Source organism: Acomys russatus, chromosome 9, assembly GCF_903995435.1.
Source record: "Acomys russatus chromosome 9, mAcoRus1.1, whole genome shotgun sequence".
Classification (NCBI taxonomy): Eukaryota; Metazoa; Chordata; class Mammalia; order Rodentia; family Muridae; genus Acomys; species Acomys russatus.
The window spans coordinates 47,165,280-47,190,171 of NC_067145.1; the positions used below are offsets into that span (position 1 = coordinate 47,165,280).

General features: G+C 39.9%; 1 protein-coding gene across 4 annotated transcripts in view; it reads right to left on the reverse strand.

The window, feature by feature from the left end:
- The window catches only part of Plxdc2 (plexin domain containing 2), a 413,705-nt gene extending 400,329 nt beyond the window's left edge, over positions 1-13,376 (reverse strand). Inside the window, exons 1-2 of one of the 4 annotated variants that reach the window (XM_051151283.1) lie at positions 13,360-13,376; positions 11,833-12,603 (exon numbers count right to left, since the gene is read on the reverse strand). In XM_051151283.1, the coding sequence (XP_051007240.1) occupies positions 11,833-11,944 (112 nt within the window). In that variant the 5' untranslated portion in view covers positions 11,945-12,603; positions 13,360-13,376. Of the gene's footprint in view, positions 1-11,832; positions 12,776-12,863; positions 13,000-13,359 lie in introns of those variants that run through there. The other 3 variants (XM_051151282.1, XM_051151285.1, XM_051151284.1) reach the window with 3 other exon arrangements.
- Positions 13,377-24,892: the final 11,516 nt, after the last annotated feature.

Here is a 24,892-nt window from a genome sequence, read left to right on the forward strand (position 1 = left end):
ATAGGGAAATAGAAGGATCTAGAGGGTCCTAGAAACCTACAAGAAGAACACTATGATGGAAGGATCTGGGCCCAGGGGTTCTGCTCGAACTATGGCATCAATCAAGGACAATACATGCAGTCATCACCAAACCCCTACCCAGATCTAGCCAAGGGACAGGAAATTCTCCACAGTTAAGTGGAGAGTGGGGACTGACTTTCGCACAAACTCTGGTGACCCATATTTGGCCATATCTCCTTGAGGGCGAGGCCCGATGGCACTCAGAGGAAGGATAGCAGACTACCAAGAAGAGACCTGATAATCTAGCATCATATTCAGGGGAGGAGGTCCCCCTCAGTCACAGTCATAGGGAAGGGGAATGGGGTGAAAGTGGGAGGGAAGGAGTAATGGGAGGGTGCATAGGATGGGATAGCAATTGAGACGTAATATGAATGATTTTATTTTTCAACAGAAAAAGAAAAAAAAAAAGACCTAAACCTACCCTTATAAATGATGTCTTTCCATTCAAGTACTAACCAGATCCAACCCTGAGTAGCTTCCAAGATCAGATGACATCGGTTATGTTTGGGGTGGTATGACTGTAGAGTAAAAGAACTCTTAATCCTTTACAAATAAATTTTCCAATTTCTTCTGTCTAACCTCTGATTTGTATTTTATATTTTGGGTACCGACATTTAAATCCAAGTTATCATGTTAGAGAAATTGCAATTAAGAAAATTGCCTAAAATATGTAGAAAAAAATGATATAAACAAAAACCTGCCTGAGAGATAAATCTGAACAAATACATTTCTATTACAAAAAAGAAACACTAGTTGGCTTCTATCATCAATCAAATTGTGAAAGAAGGCTTCCTGTCTCTGAAGTCAGTGATCCAAGGGAGGTCAGTCCCAGATGGTGGCTAAGGCCAGCAGTTTATAATCAAGCACAAGCATGGGAAACGCAGTTTGGATGATACCTGATATTATGATGTGCAAACTATTTTATGGTTGTTTCCATCTTAGTCTTGGTGCTGATAGAGAAGTACGTTCATGCACGCACACACACACTTTCACCACACAAGAAGTCAGTTATTCAAGGAAGAAAAAATAAAGAAAGAAAGAAAGAAAGAAAGAAAGAAAGAAAGAAAAAAAGAAAGAAAGAAAATGAAATGAAAGACATGACATACCTGCAAGCATTTCCAACATTTCTAACATCTGCAACCTTTTTAGAAAGGCCTTTCCTGCTGTGGAATGAGACTGACATGTGTGTTGATCTTGATTACTAACTTGTTTGATTTAGAATCACCTAGGAAGTTGGTAAGGCACCTGTCTGAGTATATTTGAAAGTATTTTTTTTTTAGGGTATTTTCAGAGAAGATTTATTAAGTGATTACAATTCCCCCAGAATGTGGGCTGAACCAACCCAAAGCTGTGGAAGCCTGGTTGGAATAAAAGGGAAAAATGAAGAGCCAGTAGGTTGCCACATTCCCCTTTCTCTGCTTCCTGCCTGAATTAAAAATGAATTACTCCACTTCACCCTCCCTATCCTAATGGACCAAAGCCTCTAAAAATCATTGGACCAGATAAATCTTTCCTTTATGAACCTCTTTATGTCAAGTGCCGTGGTCAATGGTGGCAAGAAAACCAACTGTTACCACTGGCTTGAAGCAAGAAAATTTTGGAGGCAACATACCCTGCTGAAGTAAACCAAATAAGGAAAGTAGCTAAATCGGAGAACAGAGACAAGCCATCGGAAGTCAAATTCCAGCACATAGTTTAAAAACAATCAGCTCCTTGGTGGCTGGAAGCACTAGACAAATGTCTTTTCTAAAAGCAACTTGACAAAACTGAGATTGCACAAATCTGGCTCCCTGTGTAGAGCTGTTTTGCAATGTCCACACAGTGAGACTATCATCTGCAGAATGACTTTGAATCATGATTGTTTTTAAAAAATATCTGAAATGAACAACAGATGTTAAAAAGATAAGGAAGGCAAAACAACAAAGAAATAAAGCCAGCTGCCCAGCATGGCCATTTACTCCTGATTAAAGCACACTCGGTTCACTGGGCAATGGTATGAAGGATGTGGAGTTTAAACCATGGCACTGAAATGCAGGAGAAGTTTGAACCTTTAACTGGAAATGTTTTCCACCTAAATAGAATCATAAATGTATCGTCTTTAGAAAATGAGCAACATGTCATGTCTACTTTCTTTCAATGTAAATCTCCTGTGGAACTGAAAGTAACTAATAAGTGAAAAATAAGGAGGCATTATTTTCATCAGACCTATTCATCTGCATGTTGTTGAATGAATGTGTGCATGTGTTGTAGGTAGTCTGCCTGTGTATGTACCTGTGTGTTAATATGTATGTAGGCACACATACTTCTACAGAGCCATGTATGTGGTTGCACATACCCATGGGTTAGCATGGAGATGATGGAGGTCAACATCACCTTCAACCTTAGCTTTTGAGACAGAGTTTTTCACCCTTCCTACAGTTTGCCTCACTATTGGCTAGGCAGTAAACAGTTCCTCAGAACTGAGGCTACAGACATTCACCATTGCTTTTATAGATGTTATCTAAACTCTGGGCCCACTCTGTCCTCTGAGTCATGTCTCTAGTCCTCATAATAAGCTTTTCCTATGATGAGAAGTTATTTTTATTAATGTCTACTCAGTATATATAACACTGTGTTCATTGTAATATTTTGTGCAATATGATCACTCCTACCCACACATATAGTCCTCTTCTATTATTTTTCTCCTTTTCCTTCTTTTATTAGGCCCCTTCTTCCTCTAGATGGCTTCACTTTTTTTTTCATGTCATATATCCATACTAGTTTTATGTATCTGTATAAAATCTAGGATCCACAAAAAGAGAGACTTTCTGACCTCACATTAATTAGTCTAAAATGATAATCTACAATAAGATATAGGAAGCTGTTATCTGGAGCTTGGTGTGAGTCCCAAGATAGGTTTCTTCAAGGGACACAGCAAAAATGTCATCATTCTCACGTCCCATTTGCCTGAAGCTCACTCTGCTTTGGGTAGTTTCCGAGTCAGAGGAGCATCGCTTTCTTGGTTGTTCTGTGCATTTGAGCTAACTTGCAGTTCTCTATGTATTTCCAAAGAACCATTTGGGAACTACGATGAATTTTATAACCAGGAAAGAGTATCAGCCTTCCACCTTGGGACATTCTTACACCAGAAAATGGTCACTTCCAAGTGGATACTAGCAATGATTTCTTATGATCTGTCATGGTACTTGTTCTGTCTGTTAGTTCTTGTAGGAAAGAAACTGCATAGTTTACCAGTTATTTAAAGCTTGAGTTGTGGATAAATGACCACAAATTTAAAATGATTCCAATCAAAATTCCAAGAGTTTTTATTTAACAAATCCTAAAACACTGATATCATATATTATAAATGGGTAAGAAAAAAACAACAAAATAAAACAAAGAGCCTGTGAACATAGACAAACATCTGAAGAGCAGGAGCAGAAAGAATGGGCTTGCCTCTTCAGATACAAAGAGTTAGTCTAAAGCTATAATAATTAAAGTTGTGTGATATCGGCACGGTGATAATTAGGAGTTTCCTCCTTTTATCTTTGAAGTTTATTAGCTTAGTAGGGTTTACCCCAGGAATTATCTTTTATAGCAGGAAAATTCACAGGCCCAGGAATCCGGGAATTCTGGGTCTACATGAAAGACAAGTAACTCCTCCCTATGACAGGAAGAGATATAAGCAAGGACATACAGACCACCCTGCTCACAACAACAGTAATTATCTAGCCTTGAACAATTACATAACTCTACAAGGAAAGAATTAGGACCAGAAAGATCACAATTTCCAAAACTCAAGAAAAATTAGGTGGCATTTATTACTCAACTCAGCCTCAACCAAAATGGCTTCATAAAATACCCATCAAAACTTGCCATATGAATAAATGTACCCATGATATTTTGATATGATAAGTATATTTCCTTATATATTATAGACAATGAGAAGCCTTCAGATGTTTTTATGTGAATGAAAGAAATCATGAAATCATAAAAAATTAAAATATAAGTTATAAATCAAAACAGACACAAATATACATTCTAAAGACATATTTTATAATGTTAAACCATAACCTGAAAACAAAAAAACTACTCAGTAAAAATATTTTGAAACACAATGTAAAGCAAACTCATTTCAGTTTTATAATCTAACTTTTCACAGGTTATAAGGAGTTTACAGCAACTTACTATATTCATTAATCTTCTTTGTGAAATAAAAACTCTTCAGTGTTCCTCCCTACTCCTGCTCCCCCCCCCCCCAAAAAAAAAAAAAAAAAAAAAAAAGCCAAAGATCAAACTACAAAGATCAGTGGCAAGTATCTTAATTCAATTTTTTATTTTTTGGGATTGTTAAGTTAAAAAGCTAATTTACAAAATAAAAATCAAGAGTTGGCAATCTCAAGACCTGAGTGTAAATACCCAGAATTTAACAGCAAAATTAAAAGGCTTAATTCCTAAAACAATTATGTTCACTTAGCATGCATTAGTTTGTATTAATAAGACCTAAACCAGCTATGATAAAGGGCCTTGAAATTACTTTTAATCAAAAGTTCAGAATTAGTTTTTTCCTGTATCAGAAGCCCATACATACTGAGACTCTGATTCACTGGGCCACAAAGCCATTTCACACTCAACTTGCTGTGAGTGTTTTGTTGTGCAGGGTACATTCATGTGATCTGTATGGAGACCTTCCTCAGTGTATTGAAGGAAAGAGCGAAAACGGAGAAGGAACATTTGAAAGAAGGCCCCCATCATACTGGGCTTGTGTCCAGCTATGCTTGCAAGAAGGTTAAGGGGTTGAACAAACAAAAGCACATACTAAATAAATGACTACTTTTACTGGGTTAATGGTAGGGGGGCTGGGGTGGGGATGGGGATGAGGCAAATATGTCCAAAAGATTCCATATGAGCCTTACCCACAATACACCTAAAAGACAGTCATGCAGCAAAAGTCATGATTGCAAATTTTGTATCCAAAGAAAGGCACATTCTCCCTACCTTGTGTCTAATTTAGGAGAAGAAATACTTTATTGGTTGTTCAAATCATAGTTTTGAACAGAGAAAGTACTTCTTTGGATACTTCTACAAACAGACACACAGACAAACAGAAACACACCAGTTCTGCCCAGAAATTGTCACTGCATGTTGAATGCACACATATCAACTAAAGAATGTCCTGTCCTGACCTAAATAAACCAAGCCCCACCCTCATGAAACCTCATGAGGTTACTTTACATGTTTCCTATCACAGAATACCAATAAAAGTGCAGAAAGGTCACCTTTAAATATACAGATTTTTATTCTATTTATGCACAAGTCAAATTCTAAATATTCTCTCTACGTACTATAATCTTCAGTATTACTTGCAGGATAAAACCTTGGGCTCTGTAGATTTTAATCTAAACTTTCAATTAATGAGTTAAAGAAAGTAGGTGGGGAGGAAAAGGAGTACTAAGACTTTTAAAGAATTTTAAGAAATTGTACGTCTCTGCTGATGTTGTCTTTTCTTGACAAGAAAAGGGATACTTGCTATAGTAACAGAGAGAGAAATAGTGACAACAGCCCCCTTTAATTGGGAGGGCAAAGAAGTGCTATCAGGGCTAGAAATGCCAGGCTATTCATTGGAGGAAGAAGCAAACTCTTGATTTTGGTATGCTTCGAACACACTTTCCTAATTTCTAACAAGCCTTCAGATTCTGTTTAAATGCAAAAATCAGATAACCATTCCAAATCATACAGCCCTGTCCATTAAAGGGGGAAAAGAGAAATAACCCGAAGAACAAGTAGGAAACAACTTCACTGTCTATCTAGAAATATGAAGTGGTACACTCGACACGCGCATCTTTTCTCTGTTAGGTTGGCCTGGCAATGCGGGATGCACTATGAGGTGAGACAAGCATCCTAAAGGAAGCACCCCTACTAGGCTGGCATTCTGTGGTGGTTTCCACAGTGGGTTAGAACTGTTGTATGGAGGTCAGAATAAAGGTACTCAGTGGAGAAGACCTTCCGGAATGCAATGCTCCAGAGATAACTGAACTAGGGGTGGGAGTGGGGAGCCCTGTTCAGAACAAAAGGGAAGTTTGGAATTCATCAGACTAAGACTAAACTGAAAAGCAGCTTCACCAATGCACAAACTGCGCGTGCTGTGGAAACTGATAATATTCACTTTTTTCAGAATTCCCAAACAAATACAAGATGCTGTTTTATATGAGAAAAGATGTCTTAGTCCGTTTTCTGTTTCTGTAACAGAACACCCGATACTTGCTAATTTACAAAAGTGAAAAAGTTCACTTCAATTATGGATCTAGAGACAGGAGAAGGCAATGTCAGCATAGGCATACTGCTTTTGGAGAGTCTATCTTACGGTGTCACAGCATAGAGGAGGAACAGGAAACTAAGAGGAAGAGGAAAACACTCAGGGACAGGGGTCACTTTAAAAGATCCTGTTCTTAACTAAGCCTGCCTGTGGCAAAGTGCCCAACTCTTCTGAACAGTGTAAGAGTTCCTGAAGTCACTACCGTTTTTTTCAGTGCTGTTTTGGGGAACAAATTTCAACATGCAGATTGACTCGAAACAACCGCAGGAACAGAGACAAGACGAAGACACGGTAAGCTCATACAAAATGCGCAGATGAGGATGCCTGTTCAACTGTTGACAGTGGAACATGAGTTGGGCTTTGACCTCTTTGAGGAGCCCCCACATTTGGAAGGTACTAAGTCGGGCTGAGGATGCAGCTCCGTAGGAAGGGTACTTGCCTAGCATGTCTGAGTCCCTGTGTTTGATGCCCAACACCACAAATAACCAAGAAGTAACAAGTTATGTGTCTAGACCACTGGTTCTCCACCTACCTAATGCTGTGACCCCTTAATGCAGTTCCTCGTGTTGTGGTGACCCCAACTATAAAATCATTTGTGTTGCTACTTTGTAACTATAATTTTTTTACTCTTATGTACCATAATGTAAAGATCTGTGATTTCCGATAGTCTTCGATAACCCCTGTAAAAGGGTCGTTTAACCTCCAAAGCGGTTGAGAACCTCTGATATAGACGATATATAAGCAAGTAAGTTTCCAAAGGCACCATCAAGAGTTATTGTACCAGGTCGCATTTGCACATGCCTTTAAGGCCAGTACTGGGGAGGCCGAGGCAGGAGGATCTCTGGGCTGAAGGCTAGCCTGGTCTACAAAGTGAGTTCTAGGATAGTCAGGTCTGCACAGAGAAATCCCGTCTAGAAAAAAAAATCAACCAAATAAACAAACCGAAGAGTAATTAAAATGCAGAAGCACCCTACTATTTGTACACAGGCACAGATGCTGCAAAGAAGAAGCATCTGCCATGACCTCCCTAGGACAGCTTCAGGCCACATTTCACACACCTAAGTCTCCCAAGTCTCCTGTGCCCATTCATGAGATGTTAGCCCAGCTCATTTCAAAGGCAATTTTCCAAATAACCAAAACTATCTATCTCCACTGAAATACAGTTTTAATCTCCATTGAAATATAGCAACATGCTTTATACATTTCTGTGTATATGTATGCATGTGTATATAGCGATATGTCCACACAAACTGTATTTTATATTAGTAAATTAAGAATGTGATTGAATACGCAATAAGAAACCAGCAGTACAAGAGAAAAAAAAATGAGCAAACTTTTTAAAAAAAGTTTTGACAGTTAATAAGAAAGGTTGGTGGCAGAGGCAGGTGGATTGCTGTGAGTTCCATGCCAGCCTGGTCAAACAGGCTACCTAAGGTAATTCTGTCTCAAAAAACCAACCAAACAAACAAACAGAAAACACCAAAAAAAGGTTAAGGAAGCTGGGAGGGGGCGGGTAGGGGGTGGAGGTAGGGGAGTTTAAGCCTTTAATCCCAGCGCTCCAGAGGCAGAGGCAAGTAGATCTCTGAGTTAGAGGGCAGCCTAGTATACAAAGTGAGTTCCAGGACAGCCAAGGCTACAAAAGGAAAGCCTTTCTGAATGGGCAAACAAAAGAAAGAGAAAAATAAAATAAAATAGAAGCCGCAAGGGAAATAGCCATCTGCCAGATCATTGGGGGCCCTTTGGAAGACCTACCTAGATCACACACTCTGCTTTTAAATTATTAGTCTATGAAGCTAACTTTGAATATGAATATCCCCCTTATTGATTGAAAGTATTGTATTTTAAGAATTACTTTAAAGTCTCCAAGGGCCATATTCAGGTCAGTAATACATCCTGAATTGCATCTCTCTACTGTTCCATTTAGTTCTACAGGTATTTATTACAAGCCTATACGGGACATGCTGCAGCAGAGTCAGAAATGATGACAATGGACCCTGACTGCAGGGACACATGAGTGGGCTGGTCTAATAGATAGAGATGCTGCAGAGCAAACAAGAGAGCACAAAAACCAGCGGGCAGAGAATCAAAGTCCTGAAAGTGCTTTAAAGGAGGCATGGAGCCAGAGTATGCGTTAAGATGGAGACAGGATTAGTGAAAACAGAGCAAGAGGGATGAGAAGATACTCTGAACATGTGGTCCTCACTCAGAGAATACTTGGTAAGAATTCAAGGACACAAAAGGTGATGGGGTAGGACACTGGCTCAGGCCCTAAGGTCATGGTCTTCAGAACAAGTGGAAAACAAACTGTGGTCTGTTAAGTCTCAAGATCAGAGCTGTAGGCCAATTCATTCACCTTTAAATATAGTGCTTTTGCAATAAGAGAAAACATTGAGAAAGAAAAATTGTGCATGTCTAGTACATCTCTATAGGGGCCTATTTCACTCTTTCATGGAAGAAACTCGTAAAATCTTTCATTTCCAATTTCATTCAAGCACATTCTCAATGATGAGAAATAGGCCTGGGTATCATCTCTTTCTTAATATATGGACAACTTATATAGGATATGATTACAATGGTTGACACTATGTTTATTACATAATAATAGTACTAAGCCTCTGTGCAGACATCCATAAATGAAAACTGTACTCTAGACCACATTTCTGTGGCAATCCAAAGTTACAGAAAATCAAGCGACAAAAATTTTTCTTAATTTCATATGTTAAGTATTTAATGGAAAGTTACACGTCATTGCTGGAGAAGGATAATTAACTTGCTGATCTAATACTATAACCCACACTTGATTTACAGATTAATTATTCCTATGTCATAATATTTTTTTATAGATAATGGTGCTAGCAGAAACTGTAGCCACAGGACATCAACAAAAATATTGCCAACTAAGTTGGCCAACTCCACTGCAAATGAAGCATGAAAATATTCAAACAGAGAAAGAACAGCTAAAATACAAGTAAATAGCAGATAAACATAAACTACATGTCTCCAGAATGCAAAGATATTAGAAACAGGAAGAGAAGAAATTAGTGGTTTCTATGCCCTCTGGTGGCAATAAAATGAACCACAGTGTCAGAGAAGTAAAATACACAGTAAATGTGCCTGTTAGGAAATCAGATGTTTTCCCTTCTCCAACATGCCTGTAATAAAAAACCTGATTGCTGCATGCCATTTTCAACTTCTGAGTTATTTTCTGGATATTTACTTTTCAGATAAGTCATCTTACAATGCAAAGCAGGTTGTTTTTGCTTTTTGTTTGGTTTGGTTTTTCTCCTCTTTCTGTGGCACCTTTTCCTACGTTATATATGCAGTAGGCTAAAACCACTTAATTCCAAGGGGATTTCATAAAACTTCGTGTAGAATGTTGTTCAGCTGTTTCAACTTATAGCAAGGTCTCTAAAGAACTGATAAAATAGTTAATTCCCCCTCCCAAATCCTTTGAGCACAATGTTTCTAAAGTTCTACCAGAAATAGTGAATTCATTTAAAATGCTGGCATATTTATCTTATCAACGTGGGTATGTCATGCTCCCCAAAGCAAATGCTTTCACAAGCTCTTTGGTCCTACAGTGCAATAAATTTCACCCTCAAGTTGAGATCTTGTAATAGCAAACCTAACACAGGTATCAGTGAGTTCTATTCCCAGTAGTTAAAAAAAAAAAAGAAAGAAAAGAAAGAAAGAAAGAAAGAAAATTTCTATGCCCCCTCTTTTTTAAATTTTTGCTGTAAATGCATTATTTCCTTACAGTGCCAAAGAAAGTTTTTAAACAAGCAACTCAGTATGCATTTTGTCTCTCTCTGTCTCTCTCTCTGTCTCTGTCTCTGTCTGTCTGCCCCCCCTCTCTGCCTCACGTATTTATTTACTTCAAATATGCTTATGGGGATGACTATTGTATCTTTTAAACTGATGCTTTCTGAAGGAAGTAAAAGTATTATTTTTTCAATCAATGCAATGCACCAAGAAAATAAACAGAAGTCTGGTGTCCTGGTATAAATTTTAAATAGCCGAGAACTTATGTCCATTGATGAGGACGATTTTTGAGTGATGAAGAAAAATCCAATGAGTCTTCATTTTAATGTCAGCTTTTATCTTGTGATCCTTATGGCCCCTCCCTTCTCTGGTTACACACACACACACACACACACACACACACACACACACACACACACACACATGAGCACACACAGACATGCCTTTCTAACCTTAAATAGGAGCACCAAGAAAGTATCTGTTTCTTCTGTTAAACTTTACACACTATTTGGACTATCCTACGTGTTTCAAGATGATAAAATTATATTCAAGGTTTTTGTAACCACTTGTCCTCACCTGGAACTCCCAGGTGTCCCTCCTAGGCTTCTTTCTGTGACTCCTTGAAGGCTGACAGCTAAGACACATGCCTACTGGGGAACCACTTACCGCTCTCAAATTAAACACAGACATATACAAAGCAAGAAAGAACAAAAGTGACTGTCCTAACCAGGAAGTTTTCCTTTCTTTTTCTCATCAAGTGCTCTTTGCTCTCTCTCCCTCTGGGAGTCTACAAGAGCTCATCTGTTCCTGCCCTGGTGTTTCACTGCCCTGACAGCTGGTTAATTTGCTGAAGAGCAGAAATAGGGAGGCGAGCTCTAGGGTCGCTGTGAATAGAGTGGTCTGAGGAGACAACTGGTTTAGCCAGTGCCAGCTCGCTGGGAGGACACTGGCACTATCACACACCTAGCCAGAGAGGCCACTAGGGCAAGGGGTGCGGCCAGTTGCAAGCCTTTGGATGTTCCCTCCTCCTGGGACAGTGTCAAGGAACCTGGGAAACCTCTGGCAAGTTGAGGCCTGTCTGAAGCTGACAGGCAAAGGACAGTGGGGCTAGGGCTAGTCTTTGGAGACACATCCGCCCTCATCTTCCCCACCTCTCCTCCATCTCTAAGCCCTGCGGGAAGCACCTACTGCATCCCACTTCCTCACTGAGATAGCTAGTATGGAGAGCCTGAAAGAGGGAGGGATCTGCAGCCAGGAGAGACATTTTTTTCATTGGCAGTGGGAGATCTGACATCCCAGACTGTCATCACATGCCCCATACATCCCTTCCGAAAGGCACAGGCTGTTTCTCAGAGCTTCAAGGAAAGGGAAGCCAGCAAGGAGAAGACCTGATATGATCAAGCTTCAGGGCAAGGCATCCACTGCAGCTGGCTCTTACACTGGGGCCTCCTTGGGGCTACTTGGGGTAGACAGGACCACCCCCTGGCGCCCAGGTGAAGTAAGCACCCTAGCTTCCGGGAAATCCTGGTTTCCAACACCTGCTTCTGGTCAACCCTCTTCCCCCATGTGGGAAATTCCAGTTTCCCAGAAAAACAACTAGGATAAGTTTCCCAAGGGAAGATGCATTTGGTGGGTGTGGGTTGAGAATGGCGGTACCCGGGTACCGGAAGGATCTTCAGCCGCACACAAAAACAATCGAGAAAAGTGTGTCTTACCGTTGATTTGATTTCCAGGCTCCCCGAGGGCGAACTGGAACCGGCCGGTTAAAAAGTGGCAAAGTAACACAACTCCTGCAGCGGCCAGGTTGGGCCCCTGGAATCTCGCCATGCCTCTGCCGCGACCTCCCTCCCTTGCCCAGCGAATCTTCTTCTTCCCTTGCCGCCCAGTGCTCCGGGGATCTTCGTGGGGATGGGGTGACACGGGTGAGTCTCCGGTGAGATCCCGAGGCCTCTGTCAGTTTCGCTAGGGTTTCACTCCCGGGTAGCGATGAGCGAAGGAGGGGCAGCACAGCCCTCTCCGGACTTCGGGGGTCTTTCCACTACTTGCCTCCCTCACAGCCCTCAGACTAGACCGAACTACCAAGAGAGGAAGGAAAGGCCACTTGCAGTCCAGCCGGCAAACTCCCGGGTCCTCGTAGGCTGCGCCACCCTGGGCGCCCGGAGACGGTGATTTCCGAGCGCCCGCGACGCGCTCCACTGGGTTGAAAACAGATCTAATTCCACAGCCTGTGCTGTTCCAGATCCAAGAGGGCGCTGAGCACCGGAGGAACTTTCCCAGACTTAGGACTGGCCCTGGCGAGCTGTTGGGGTTCAGGAGAGAGGAGGTTCGTGGAGGCTGGAGAAACCCCTCCAACAAGTTTTTCTTCTTTGCTTAGCCCAAGGCTGGGCGCGCGTCCCCGGCGGCAGCCGGAGGGGTGGGCAGCTCCGGAGACTGGAACCAGGGAAGGTCCGGGCTGCGGTGATCTGAAGAGAGACTGGGGAAATGTGCTTTTTAAAGAAAAAGAAAAACGAGGGAAAGTGAGGATGCAGCCTAGTGAAAGAGCTCCTGCTGGCTAGGGAGGAGGTGACTCTGAACACCCGGGAGCCCCGGGAGTTTGGTGGCAGAGGCGCCGCCGCGCTCCCCCGCGCTCCTGCTCTACACTTTAGGGAGGGAAGGCGGTTTGCCATTTGCCAGATCTGCCGCGGAACCCTCCTCTCTCTTCCCTCCGCCCTCCGCCCTCCCCCCTTCTCCTCCAGGCTTCTCCCACCTTTTTCCACCCGAAACTAGCGGCCAGCGCCGACCTGTCCAAAGGCTGAGCTTTACTTGGTGGGCGCCAGAAAAGTCTCCCACAAATGAAGCCAGGGAAGACTGGCTGAGGACAGCCGAAGGACCACTGCCGCCCCACGCGCACCCCTGGGATAGCAAGGACGGGTGCGCGGGGCGGTGGCAGCTCCTGGTCGCCCGGACGCCATCGCCCGGCCCAGCTCTTGCCCTCTGAACTGGGGCCAAAGCCGCCTCTACCCACCAGGCTCCCGGGGCTTCTGGGTGCCAGCCTGCGGATTGAGGGGATGGGGCCCCAGTGGGCGCCCACTTTCTCCGAGGTTCGGCTGGACGCTAAAGGGTTAATAACATTTCATCCCTCTTGGAGGGCTGGTCTGGCAACCGTTCGGGTGTGGAAAAAAAATATCAAACCTGAGTTGCAAGGTTTAGTGACACCCCCGCCCCCCAGCACACACACCCATCTCTACAAAAACCTCTCCTACCTGAGACCCTCTCCAAGGGTGGTGGAAGGTGGCTCTAGGCTGCAGGGTCCTGCAACCGCCTCCGTGGTTTGGTAAAGTGTCAGCGGGAGCAAAAGCGAGAGTTTAAAGGAACAGGAGGCCCATTGAATTTCCTATGGGGGCTTTAAATGGCTTTCACTCTCTAGTTTGTTTGTTTTTGTTTTTTCATGTTTTTGTTTTGTTGTTGTTGTTGTTGTTTTTCAGGTTGCTGATCTGCTTGGACGTTAACCCCTTCTAGCCCTCTCCTCAGTTTACATTTTGTGTTGCATAGTTAACCACTTTTAATGAGGGTAAATAGAAATACAAGGCATCATTGGTGAAAAACGCATGCCCTAGATCACTACCTGGGCTAGGATTTTGATTCCCGCCCCTCCCCCCAACCCCTAACCCCTGCCCACTACACACACACACACACACACACACACACACACACACACAGAGTGAATGAACAGTTTACTTAAGCTTTAAGCCTCAGGTCTCCTGGCATCAAATTAGGAGGATTCTAAACAGAAGCCCATAGAAGGTCTGAGCAATGAAGATTAGCCTAGTGAACTGAATTTGTGTTTAATCATCTCCCAGCTTGAAGAAAAGCGGTTTCCTGAAGATAAAAGGATAGCGAAATCAACACATTTGAAAGTGTTCTGGGTTCAAATCACCCTTACAGCCTGTTCCTCTCTCAGTCTTTCCTTGCTTTGCAGACTTCAGGGATGCAATGCCTGGATCCTGCAACTTTGTCACAAAAACTACTGGAAGTAGGCCGAGACAGTTGAAAAAATTCAATACATAAAGCTTGCCTTTTCCCAGAGAAACACAAACAAATCTGTTCTCCCTAAAATAAGATTCATTCTCTATTTCAGGGTTAAAATATACTTGTGAACCCTTAAGTATGCCATGCTTGAAAAATTCTGAACTTTTCTTCCGAGTGGCTGACGTCACCTTTGTGGACTACTTAGGAGCTAAATTCTCTTATCTGTGCTTTGGGAAAGAATGTTTGAGTTCTAGACTACAATCGCAGTCCGAGAACCTCGAATACTTACTCCAACTTTAAAAGTGTAGACTTCTAACGAAAACTCAATGGGACATTAATTGATGTTGATTTTGCTTTCTGCACTTTGGATGGCTGATACCCACCAGCTTCACCAGCAGCACCAAAACTCCAGGCCACCAGCTATACCAGAAACCCAGGCGGAAGGCTTCCTCGACCTCCATCTATCACAATGTCCACAACTGTAGGCAACCCAGCAACGATCAGAAGAAGCTAGGTCCCAGGCCTCCTGTTTTCACTTTAGGAAAAACCAAACCAAACCAAACCAAAACAAACCAAACCAAAACAAAACAAAACAAAAAAACTAGTCTCGTCCTTCTCTGAGAGAAAACAAGCCCCCATCTCCTCTATAATTTTCAGTCTTTTTTTTCTTTATTGTTTATGCAGATTAGTTTGGGTTATTGTTTGCTGTCCTCAGCCATGCTTTGCCCTCTTAATGGAAGCTATAGACCTTTGCCAGTGAAAATTGGTTGCTACAGGTCGGATAACTAGCACTATACGGGTTAGTTAACTCAGCTGTAAGCTATTTATTTAAAGTGCCTCATCTGGATCAGAACTCCGGTCTCAAGACTCTGTACCACATTCCATGAGACCATGAGTGTTCACTAATAACTTCCAGATTCAATAAGGTGTTCCAACAAATTGAAAAAAATTGGTTGCTACAAACTGAAAGGGAAACAAAAAGTGACCTGGAGGTAATTTGCCTTGATTGGTCTCTATCTGGGGTGCTCCTGAATGACAGCACCCTGTTTCTATCTGAGTTTTATTTTTGCCCACTAGCACACACCTATGCCCACTTCCAGTAGTTTTGTGATATGGCAGTTTTGTGGATATGGCAGCATCCATGAAGTTTTCAGAGCATGGAATCCCTTGAGCCTAAAATGAAATCAAATATGTTATTCAGTTTAGTTCTCCCTTAACCAACAGCTATATAGGAAACTCAAAATGAGTAAAAGACTAGCGTCTTGGATGGCATACTCCTTGGAACTATATCACAAGGGAGACCATTGTAATTCATCGAGGCTGGGGTACTTTACCTTAAATGTCTACCAAAAATATTTGTAAAAATGTATTGTGCCTTGACATTGTAGCAATATCAAGTAAAGAAAATATATGTTACACTATGTTCTGAGCAGAATGGCAAGTGTTGACTACATATATAATTCTGGTTAATTAAAGGTGACATACTGTGGTTTCTCAATCATTGGATCTTCCCTGTATGTTTCCCCACAGTGTAAGTGTGGGGTTCACGTCTATGGTGACAAACTAATAGAGCTTTGTAGGAAAAATTTCATCATCTTCCACAGACATGGAAGAGGTGTTGTAATACTGGAGTTTGTTTCTAACTATTTAAGGTATGGGGAAGACATAACCATATCTCTTACCCCTTGGGTTACTTTAAGCTGATTTCCAAAGGTGAAAATGGATTAGAAAGTGAAAAGGAACAGTGGTGTTTGTTCAAAGGTAAGACCTAGAATTTACATGACACTCTCTCCTTGAAGATAGCACATCAGAATCACCCTTAACCACACATATACTTGAGATTTCATGTCTCCAGATTTCAAACCTTTGAAAACACCTTGTGTCCATTAACCTCCATAGATTTTTGTTTTAAAGAAAGATTTCCTTGAGGCTCCCTATGAAGCTGAGGGTGGACTTGAACTTCTGATTCATCTGCTTCCATCTCCAGAGTATTGGTATGAAGGAGAGATAAACTTGGGAGAGAACAGGTAATGTTTATCCCCTTAGAAGTTGAACCACCTTGTGGGGGAGATTGGTTGTTAACCAGCTGAAAAACATTATTTTACAAATTCTGAGAGGAGGTATAAATGTGAGCAAAAAACAAGAGGAAAGGCCTTTGGAGACTGGGGATAGTTTTGGCTGTTCATCCCTCCACTTCAAGATGCTCCTAGAGAGAACTACTCGAAGGAAGGCTTCAGGGCTCTGGGCTTTGGGCTCCGGCTGAGGTTCCGGCTTCTGGTTGCTTCAAGTTCCAGCAGAAGAAATCCTGTTGATTTCGCCAGGAGAATTGTTCTTCAGAACTGATAATCCTTATGGCTTCATTATTGTATTCTTTAATCCTTTTTTCCTATTGTTTCGGTTAGTCGGGTTATGAGTGAGGTACTCTCGGTTAATAAGTTCGTAATAAAATTATTTGCTAAGAAAAATGAGCCTACATTGGTACTTTAGGCTCTTGTGGCTATATGGATCAAATTCAGGACTTTTTCAACAGAGCTATGTCCCTAGTCCTGTAACCTATACATATGTACATGTACATATGTGTATGTATATATGTGAAGGCTATATATTTTTCCAGAGTATGTCTGAATAAGGACACTTTCAGTTGATCATCTCATTCTTCCCAAAATCCTAGCATTTTTCCTAAGAGTTGTCCTGAGTTGAAACTTGGCTGACAGAATGCCTAATAAAATATCAGGCATATATGGGTTAAAAACAAAACCAAACCTGGGATGTAGTGTAGGCTAAGGAGAATCTGCTTTTATTGCACTTAAGAATCATTCTCAGAAAATCATTTGTGTTCCTTTAACATTATTTGTTGAAATGTTCTACAACTGCCATGTGATGAAGAGACAGGGCTAGTGGATTTTTATGCTATGACCTCTCCTTAGGTCAGCAGCACTTCCTCTTCCTCCTCATTCGGTGGGGCCAATTTTTTGACCTCTGCTCTGAAACTACAAGACTCATTTGTTCATCTCGGCTGACTTGGTCTCAAAATCAACTTAACTTTTATTGTATGGTGGGTGGTTTGTGTTTCAGCTTTCTGTTTTTTTATAGTTTTAAGCAGTAAATTTTTATGAATGGAGCATTTTAAATTGGACAATCATTAGAAATTTTACCTAGAAGCTGAAAGTTACTCTTTGTTGATAGAACATTTAGCATACAAGAATACTCACTGCCTGTTGAACTTATATAGTTCTTACCCTCCCTATTTAGATGAAATTAACAGCATGATTATATTCGCCACAATTTTGTGAATAATATAGCAGCTTCATATGGATTTATAACTGTCTGAATCTTAAAAGCCTAAAGGGAGTTTGATGAATAAATATTAGTACACAAAATGAGCAACCTAAATAGCAAAAAGGAAATGAAAAAATGCAACAGTCTACTGTTTAGAGGCATAGGGTGAAAAATAGTGCACAATGGAAGCATGTACCTTATTTCAAAATTGTTGGAATCAAATATGAATTAGCGACTGCCTATTTTGGAAAGAATTCCAAATGTTTCCCAAATACTTCGTGAATTATAAAATGAAATCACTTTGTTAAGGATCTAGGCACAGCGCATAAATAACAACACAGTGAACAGGTCCAACATGATCATTGTTGATTTAGTTATCTGGATTTTTTTTTCCAGAGCTGAATATAAATATCTGAAATACTGGAAACTTGTTTCTTGAGTGTCATCCTCAGGGGACACTGTACTACTACAGAACTGCTAATGGAAGTCTCAACGGACAGCACATGGCACAAGGCTTTGTGCACTTGCTAGTGTGCCCTGAGTCACAGGAGCACACTGCCAGCACTCAACCCTGTGCTTAACCTCTATTTCTTTCCTCATCTTTATTTCATTTCTCTCTAGCTTTCTTCTTACTCTCATAGCAATGAATTTTTGATTCACACAGCTTAAGAGTTACCCTCTTACTGTATGCAACTCGATGAGTTTGAGTTTATTCTAAGGTGGTAGAACCAAAAGGATCATCTATTTCCAGATGGTTTTCATCCCTCAGTGCCCATTAATAGTCAGTCACACGCCCCCTCCCCCATCACAGCCCTAGAGAACACTAATCTTCTGTCTCTGCGGCTTTGTGGACAGATGTCTGGGGACACGTCTGTGAACAGACTCATCTATGAACTTTTGTATATGAATTCTTCCACTTAGCATAATGTTTTCATGGTTCAGCCACATGTGGAGTGCATGCATCCAAAGTTTATTCCTTTTGATTTCAAAATAGCATTTGATGCAGTGGAAACTGGATAACATTTATAGTTTTCACAATTACAGTATATGTGTAGGCTTTAGGGGCAACATGACTACTTCCTATTTAACCTTGTGAGCAAATAAGCAATTCTTTTTCTATAGCAGTTGTACTTTTTTTTTTTTTTGTATTCTGAATTACATAGAAAAACTCTAATTTCTCTTTATGATAACTTCATTTAAAAATCTATTCAGTGTGTGTGTGTGTGTGTGTGTGTGTGTGTGTGTGTGTGTGTGTGTGTATTTCCCTTCTTTGGGTTTTGCTAGTATGAGATTATTTATAGCCTATGTTTTCATAGGTGTAGTTAACCACCCTGGGTTGGAGTTTTCCTTCTAGTATCTTCTGTAGGACTGGATTTGTAGATCGTTATTGTTTAAATTTTATTACTTAGATAGCAATACAATAGTAATTGTAGTTTAAGAACTGACCTTAATTTGATTTTTTAATTTCATGTGTGTGTGTGTGTGTGTGTGTGTGTGTGTGTGTGTGTATTTATTCCCCAGGGACAGACTTTTAGTAACTCTCAACATTAAAATTAGAATAAATATAAAAAATCTTAAACAATATTTGGTAAGATGTCTTTTGTAGCTCAGTTTTGCAATAAATTAATCTTAATTTGAGAGAGAAATTTAGTGGTCTTTAAAATCTTGATAATTTGATTTCACTATTTATTTTTAACCCTGGATTTCATTGTCTCTTTTAAAATTCTAATATCAAACTAATTTCCCTCTAAAACTTGTTTTGTTGCTTAAGTAATATTACTTTGAAAACAAAACAAACAAATATAAAGCAACAACAAAAAAACAAACCTAAAGATCAAATGTCCACTCCTATTTTCCTTTTAATTACTAATGACCTAATAAAATATCACATAGTTGATTCAATATCAGCCTTTTACCTCTAAGGAGAAAATTTAATACAACATAATTACAACTATGCACCATTTAGACTTTATAAAATGCAGTTGAGTTGTCACTGCTGCAGCAGGCTCTATTAAGGATTGACAGCCAATCCTCACTGGGGATGAAGATGATTAAAAAAGATGTGTGGGAGAGACAGGGTTGTTTGCCCAGTGTGATGCAAAGGCTTGAGAAGACAAAGAAGTGGGTGTGGTGAAAACTCAAGCTGTATACGCAACCAGGTGAAACTAGGTAGCCACAGCAAATTTTTAGCTGCCCACATGACAGTCACCTCAGATGTCCTTAACTGTGTCTCTGCTTTGATCAGTATGGCAGGATAAACTCAAAATTGGGTAAGGGATCATATTGACTAGTGATTTGAAGATCTGAGTTAATTATCTCTAACCTTAAAAACAGACTTCTATTCCTTCTAGTCCTGTGACATAGATATTAGAGAAATTCTATTATACCAGAAAAAGAATTAGGAGACAAGTGTATAGAGGTAATCTATTGGATCACTTCTCATTTCAATGAAAAAGGTCACAAATATCTTTAAAATATATTTGATAGAGAGGGTGCAGGAAAATAGAGTGTAAGACTCCCTTTCACAGTCCCAAAAGATGGAGAAAAAGCTTACATTTTTCAAGAGAAGATTCAAAGCATTGGTTCTGAAATTATTGTATTCCACAGGCCCGGGCTTGTTTTAAAATTTTTATCTTGGAACAAACATTCCCATGTAAATGTGTCATAATATGTTTTGAGGTTTGCTGACACCAGAGTAAGTTGTCAGGACTGAATAAATAGATTTTTTTTGGTGTTGTTGTTCATGACTCTAATAAGATTATACTTATGTCAGAAAAAATAGCAAAAGAAATGGATACATATTTAATATTGTATATGGAAGGAACATCTTACAACATTCCATTTCTTAACAAAAAACCAAAAGAGAATAAAGGATATTTCAGAGAGATCGACAGTCACTGTGGTCATCTGAAGGAGAATGGGCCCCATGAGCTCCTGTATTTGAATTCTTGGTCCCCAGTTGGCAGAACTATTTTGAAAAAGGTTGGGAGGAGTGTGGCCTTGTTGAAGAAGGTTTGTCACTGAAAATGTGCTTTGAGGTTTCAAAAGCCTCTCTCTCTCCCTCTTCCTCCCCCTCTCCCTCCCCACCCCCTCTCTATATTTCTCTCTCTCTTCCCTCTCCCTCCTCTCCTGCCTCCAAGGGTGGATAAGCTGTAAGCCCTCAGCTGCTGCTACAATGCCATGCCTGCCGGCTTGTTGCTGCCTCCTTCTCATGATGATCAGGGACTAAGCCTCGGAAAAAAAAGTTGCCCTGGTCATGGTGTCTTTTCACAACAGTGAAAAAGTAACTAATAAGCTCAATATTATATTGATCTCATAAAATTATCACTAAACACTGGGTAAAAAACAAAAATAAGCCACTGCCTTTCTATAGATTCCTATTGAGCTTGCCAAGGCTGGGTACTGATAATTTCTAGAACATTTTTGCTGCTGAGTTTGTTGGTGGAAAATAAGTATTATTTAATCATGTCTGATTTACTGAAATATACACTGTCAAATTTCAGCAAAATAAGAAGAAAAAACAAGTATTTAAACTAGGTTAACCTGTTATGTACATAAAATGATGGACAAATTGCAATGTAAATTGTGTGCTAACGGGAGCGATGAAAGCCTTAGAATCTGTTACCACATCTAACAGCTCTAATGAATGCTGATGCAGTGTTAGTAAAAGTCCTCTCCACATTACTGAGAAAGTCTGTTCATCTTTTAACAGGTAGAACATTCCATTTATTATTAAAGAATCCGATAGCCATTTGTCCTTGCTGAGGAATGTAGGGTGGCATGTTTTGCTACCTGGATGTGTTCTCTGCTTCTGATTTAATTCTAGCTGTCTTGACCCAAATTGGCCATTATTCTGGGGAGATTTTTCTCCCTGTTGGCCTGGAAGAGCACCACTCTGTAGCCATGTGCTGATATCCCTTCCTGATGTGTCTCTTAGGGGACATCCCAGTGACTTTTCAGGTGAACTCCCCTGAGTGCATTTCAGTTGTCCTGTTGTTTCATTTTATCAGTTCTTATTTTTTTAAGGTTTTCCTATTTTTTTAAAAACAGAAAATATCACTTAGATTCCTAAAATTTGTGTTTTTATGTGTATGTGGGGTGTTCAGTCAAATAAGGCTTCCTCATGTATCACGTGATAATCCTTATCTGTCATATAATTGTCACTCTACAACTTTTAAATTCTCTTACCTCGATTACAGGTTCCCAGGTGTTTTTCATTTACTTGATCCTACTAGCTTGCATTTCATGCCCTGTATTTAAGATTAACCTCAAAAGGTAATTTATTATTTTTGTTTTATGCAGCATGGAGATTGGAGAAATACATTTTCTGTGGCTTGAGGACTAAATTTTGAATATGATGTTGAGTGCTAATTGATACCAAGGGGCTCTCAAGACATGCTGGCCCTGTGGCACAGAGGGCATGGGCAGCAGTTGCTTCAGCATCTATCCATGGAGACTGAATGTGGAAGCAGAAAAAGCTAAGGAGCTTCATGTTTAAGGGTGCCAGGGGCTGTTTATGGAAGCACGGAAACCCAGATGTTGCATGGTGAAGCTTCCCAAGGTCTCTAAGAAGTTGTCCTTGACCCCTCTGCTCCCTATATCCTTCCTCCCCAAGCTCCACCTATTGTTTGGCTGTGGGTCTCTGCATCTGTTTCTATCAGCTGCTGGATGAAGCCTCTCAGAAGACAGTTATGCTAGGCTCTGCAGATGGAGTATGTTCTGGATATGGAAGCTTACACTCAATACACGGCATGAATGGTTTTAAACAACAGAGGGTTCTTCAAAAAGTAAAAAAAAAAAATGTTTCTATGTGTAACATGTACAGATTTTCTTAATATCATTCTTGTAGAAGTATAATAGACATGTATACAACATTTATATTAGGTATAAATCAACTACAGTTGATTTAAATTAGATGTGAAGACATATGTAGGCTTTCTGCAAATATAGAAATCATTTTATACACAGGACTTAAGCACCAGTAGGCTTTGATACCTTCGGCGGGGAGGCCCTGGATCAGTCCCCTGATGACTGTATTAGATATGGGTTATTATGTAAAGCTGACATGTGAAACAGTATAGAGAGCTACTGGAGACAGATTGAAAAGATAGTTCCAGATACAGGACACAGAAATACACAGATCAAATACAATTAAGATATGGCCAGAGAAACAAGTCCATAATGACTGATGTCTCTTTTCTAAGTGTTGCTCCAGAGTTCTAATGTCTTGGACTAATGTTATAGCTCATCCACTCAATATTATACATCCTACAATTCAGACCAAGATCAGCATTGACAAGTGGAATCAATATCTGAAATTTTATTCTAAATATATTATTGTGTAAATGTGAATCTCAACAGAATGAATTCATTTTTATGTCCTGTAGGGATTAGGTGATTTGAGGAAAAACAGGGTAGATATAGATATAGAGACATAGACATAGATATAGACATAATACAGATAAAGATATAGATATATTTTCTTTTATGATCTTGTATTTAGAAAAGTATTTTTAAAATAGAAACTGTGGAAACATCATAAACATTATTAGTCATTGGGAATACACAAAACAAATAAATAAATGGGGTAAGATGAACTTGGCATACCTTGGAGGTGAATCTTTACGAAATAAGAATAAATATTTTCATATCAGCCAAAGGAAGACAAAAAATAATACAGGGAAGTGTGTATAATTACTCATGAAGCACTGCCACTCAGCTGTTAGCATCTAAGAAGCTCTGAATGGCCTGGTGTCGGACTGAGAATTGGTCTAGTTTATAGTATGTAAGAAAGAATAACGATTGCTAACATTCCGAGTTCCACACGATTTTCAAACTTTAGTTTTAAAAAGGAACTTCATAGAGAGACGGCTCAGTGGTTAGGAACACTTGCTGCTCTTACAGAGTCCCGTGTTTCTATTCTCTCTCACCTCTGTGAGCGCCATGCACACCTGCTACACAGACATAGATGCATACAAAAATACTCATACATAAAAACTGAGAAAATAAGCCTCACAAAATGCATGTTACATCAGAGTATACTGTTCATTGAAGAAGCTTGATAGAGCAAGACACAGAAAACTGTGACTTTAGCCCTCTACGGTAGAACCTCCTGGAACTTTCCTCACCAGTCTCACCAGCTAAACTTGTTTCATACACACATTTCTGAGCCACACCTGCCTGGGACTCTTCTTCAGTGATGCTGAGCTGGGGTGGAATGTGGGAAGCTAATGTTTTAACAAGCACTTTAGGAGATTACATAACACAAGTTATCCTAAAGCCTGGCGTGAGTGTCATGCGTGTCTGTAAATGCTATGTTTTTTGAAAACTATCTCTCAAATGTTAATGATGGATGATAATGAGCTAAATGAAAATTGACCTCATCTTTTAATGCTGCTTCACAGTATTATGATATCAGCCCTCATACGATTGTGCCTGTGCTGGGTATTATTTGGATTACCAAGTAAGAAGTATAAAAACAAAATACAAAGCACATTCCTCTGAGGTTAAATCCACTTACCAGAGGAGGTACTGCTGTTTGGAGCTACAAAAGTAATAGCTGAGTTGGGACCAGCCCTTCTTAAGTGACTCTTTCCCATTACATTTGTGTTCTACAATTCAAGGCTCAGGTCTCTTTGGTTTAAACACAGTAGCTTCTATCAAAGAGCTTTGTAGAGGTGTTTGTGGGAGCTTTTTTTCCACAGCCTATTGCATTTATAAGAATGAGTTTTAAAGATTAAAATTATATATGGCTACACATTACTCATGCACCCTTTAGTATTTTAAAGAGAGTATTATTTCTACCATAGGAAACTACTACCTCTTTAATTATAGATAGAATCTCTCATTGGATCTTTCACACACTATATGAAGAGATCAAATACACACACAGTCATGCATTATTTACCACTTTAGCTTACGTTTTAATTATAGAAAGTAATTAGCACATTGTTCACAGCTTTATCTAGAAAAATACTGTAATTACATTTCCAGTGTAGTCTAAGAAATGAAATACATGTCTTATTTCTACAAATGCTGATTTTTAACCTTGTTGTAGATTTGTTTATGTAAAATATTTTGCATTAATTAATAAAAACATGTTATATGAATTACAGTGATTTTTCTCCTTGCTATAGCTATAGATTTGTTTATTTAAAATACTGTGGGATTAATATAATTCATGTAATATTCAATTTGTAGTGATTTGCATTTTATCTTGCTAGGGTAAAACTGTAAAATACCTAAAAATTTAAGTCTCAAAACATTTAGATTGGCAAGGGCAAAAAAATTGTTTTTCCAAATCAATCAGTAATGATTGTCTGAACACAAGCTGAAAGTGATATAGACATGAGGTGTCTATTTAAACATTATAAATGTTAATCTTACTTTTGAGCTGTTTTTATTTGGACATTAAATTAAATTGAATTCTCCATTTTGAGCTGTAGAAGAGGAAGGAATCCCCAGGCACATTGTTGAGCTGCATTTGCC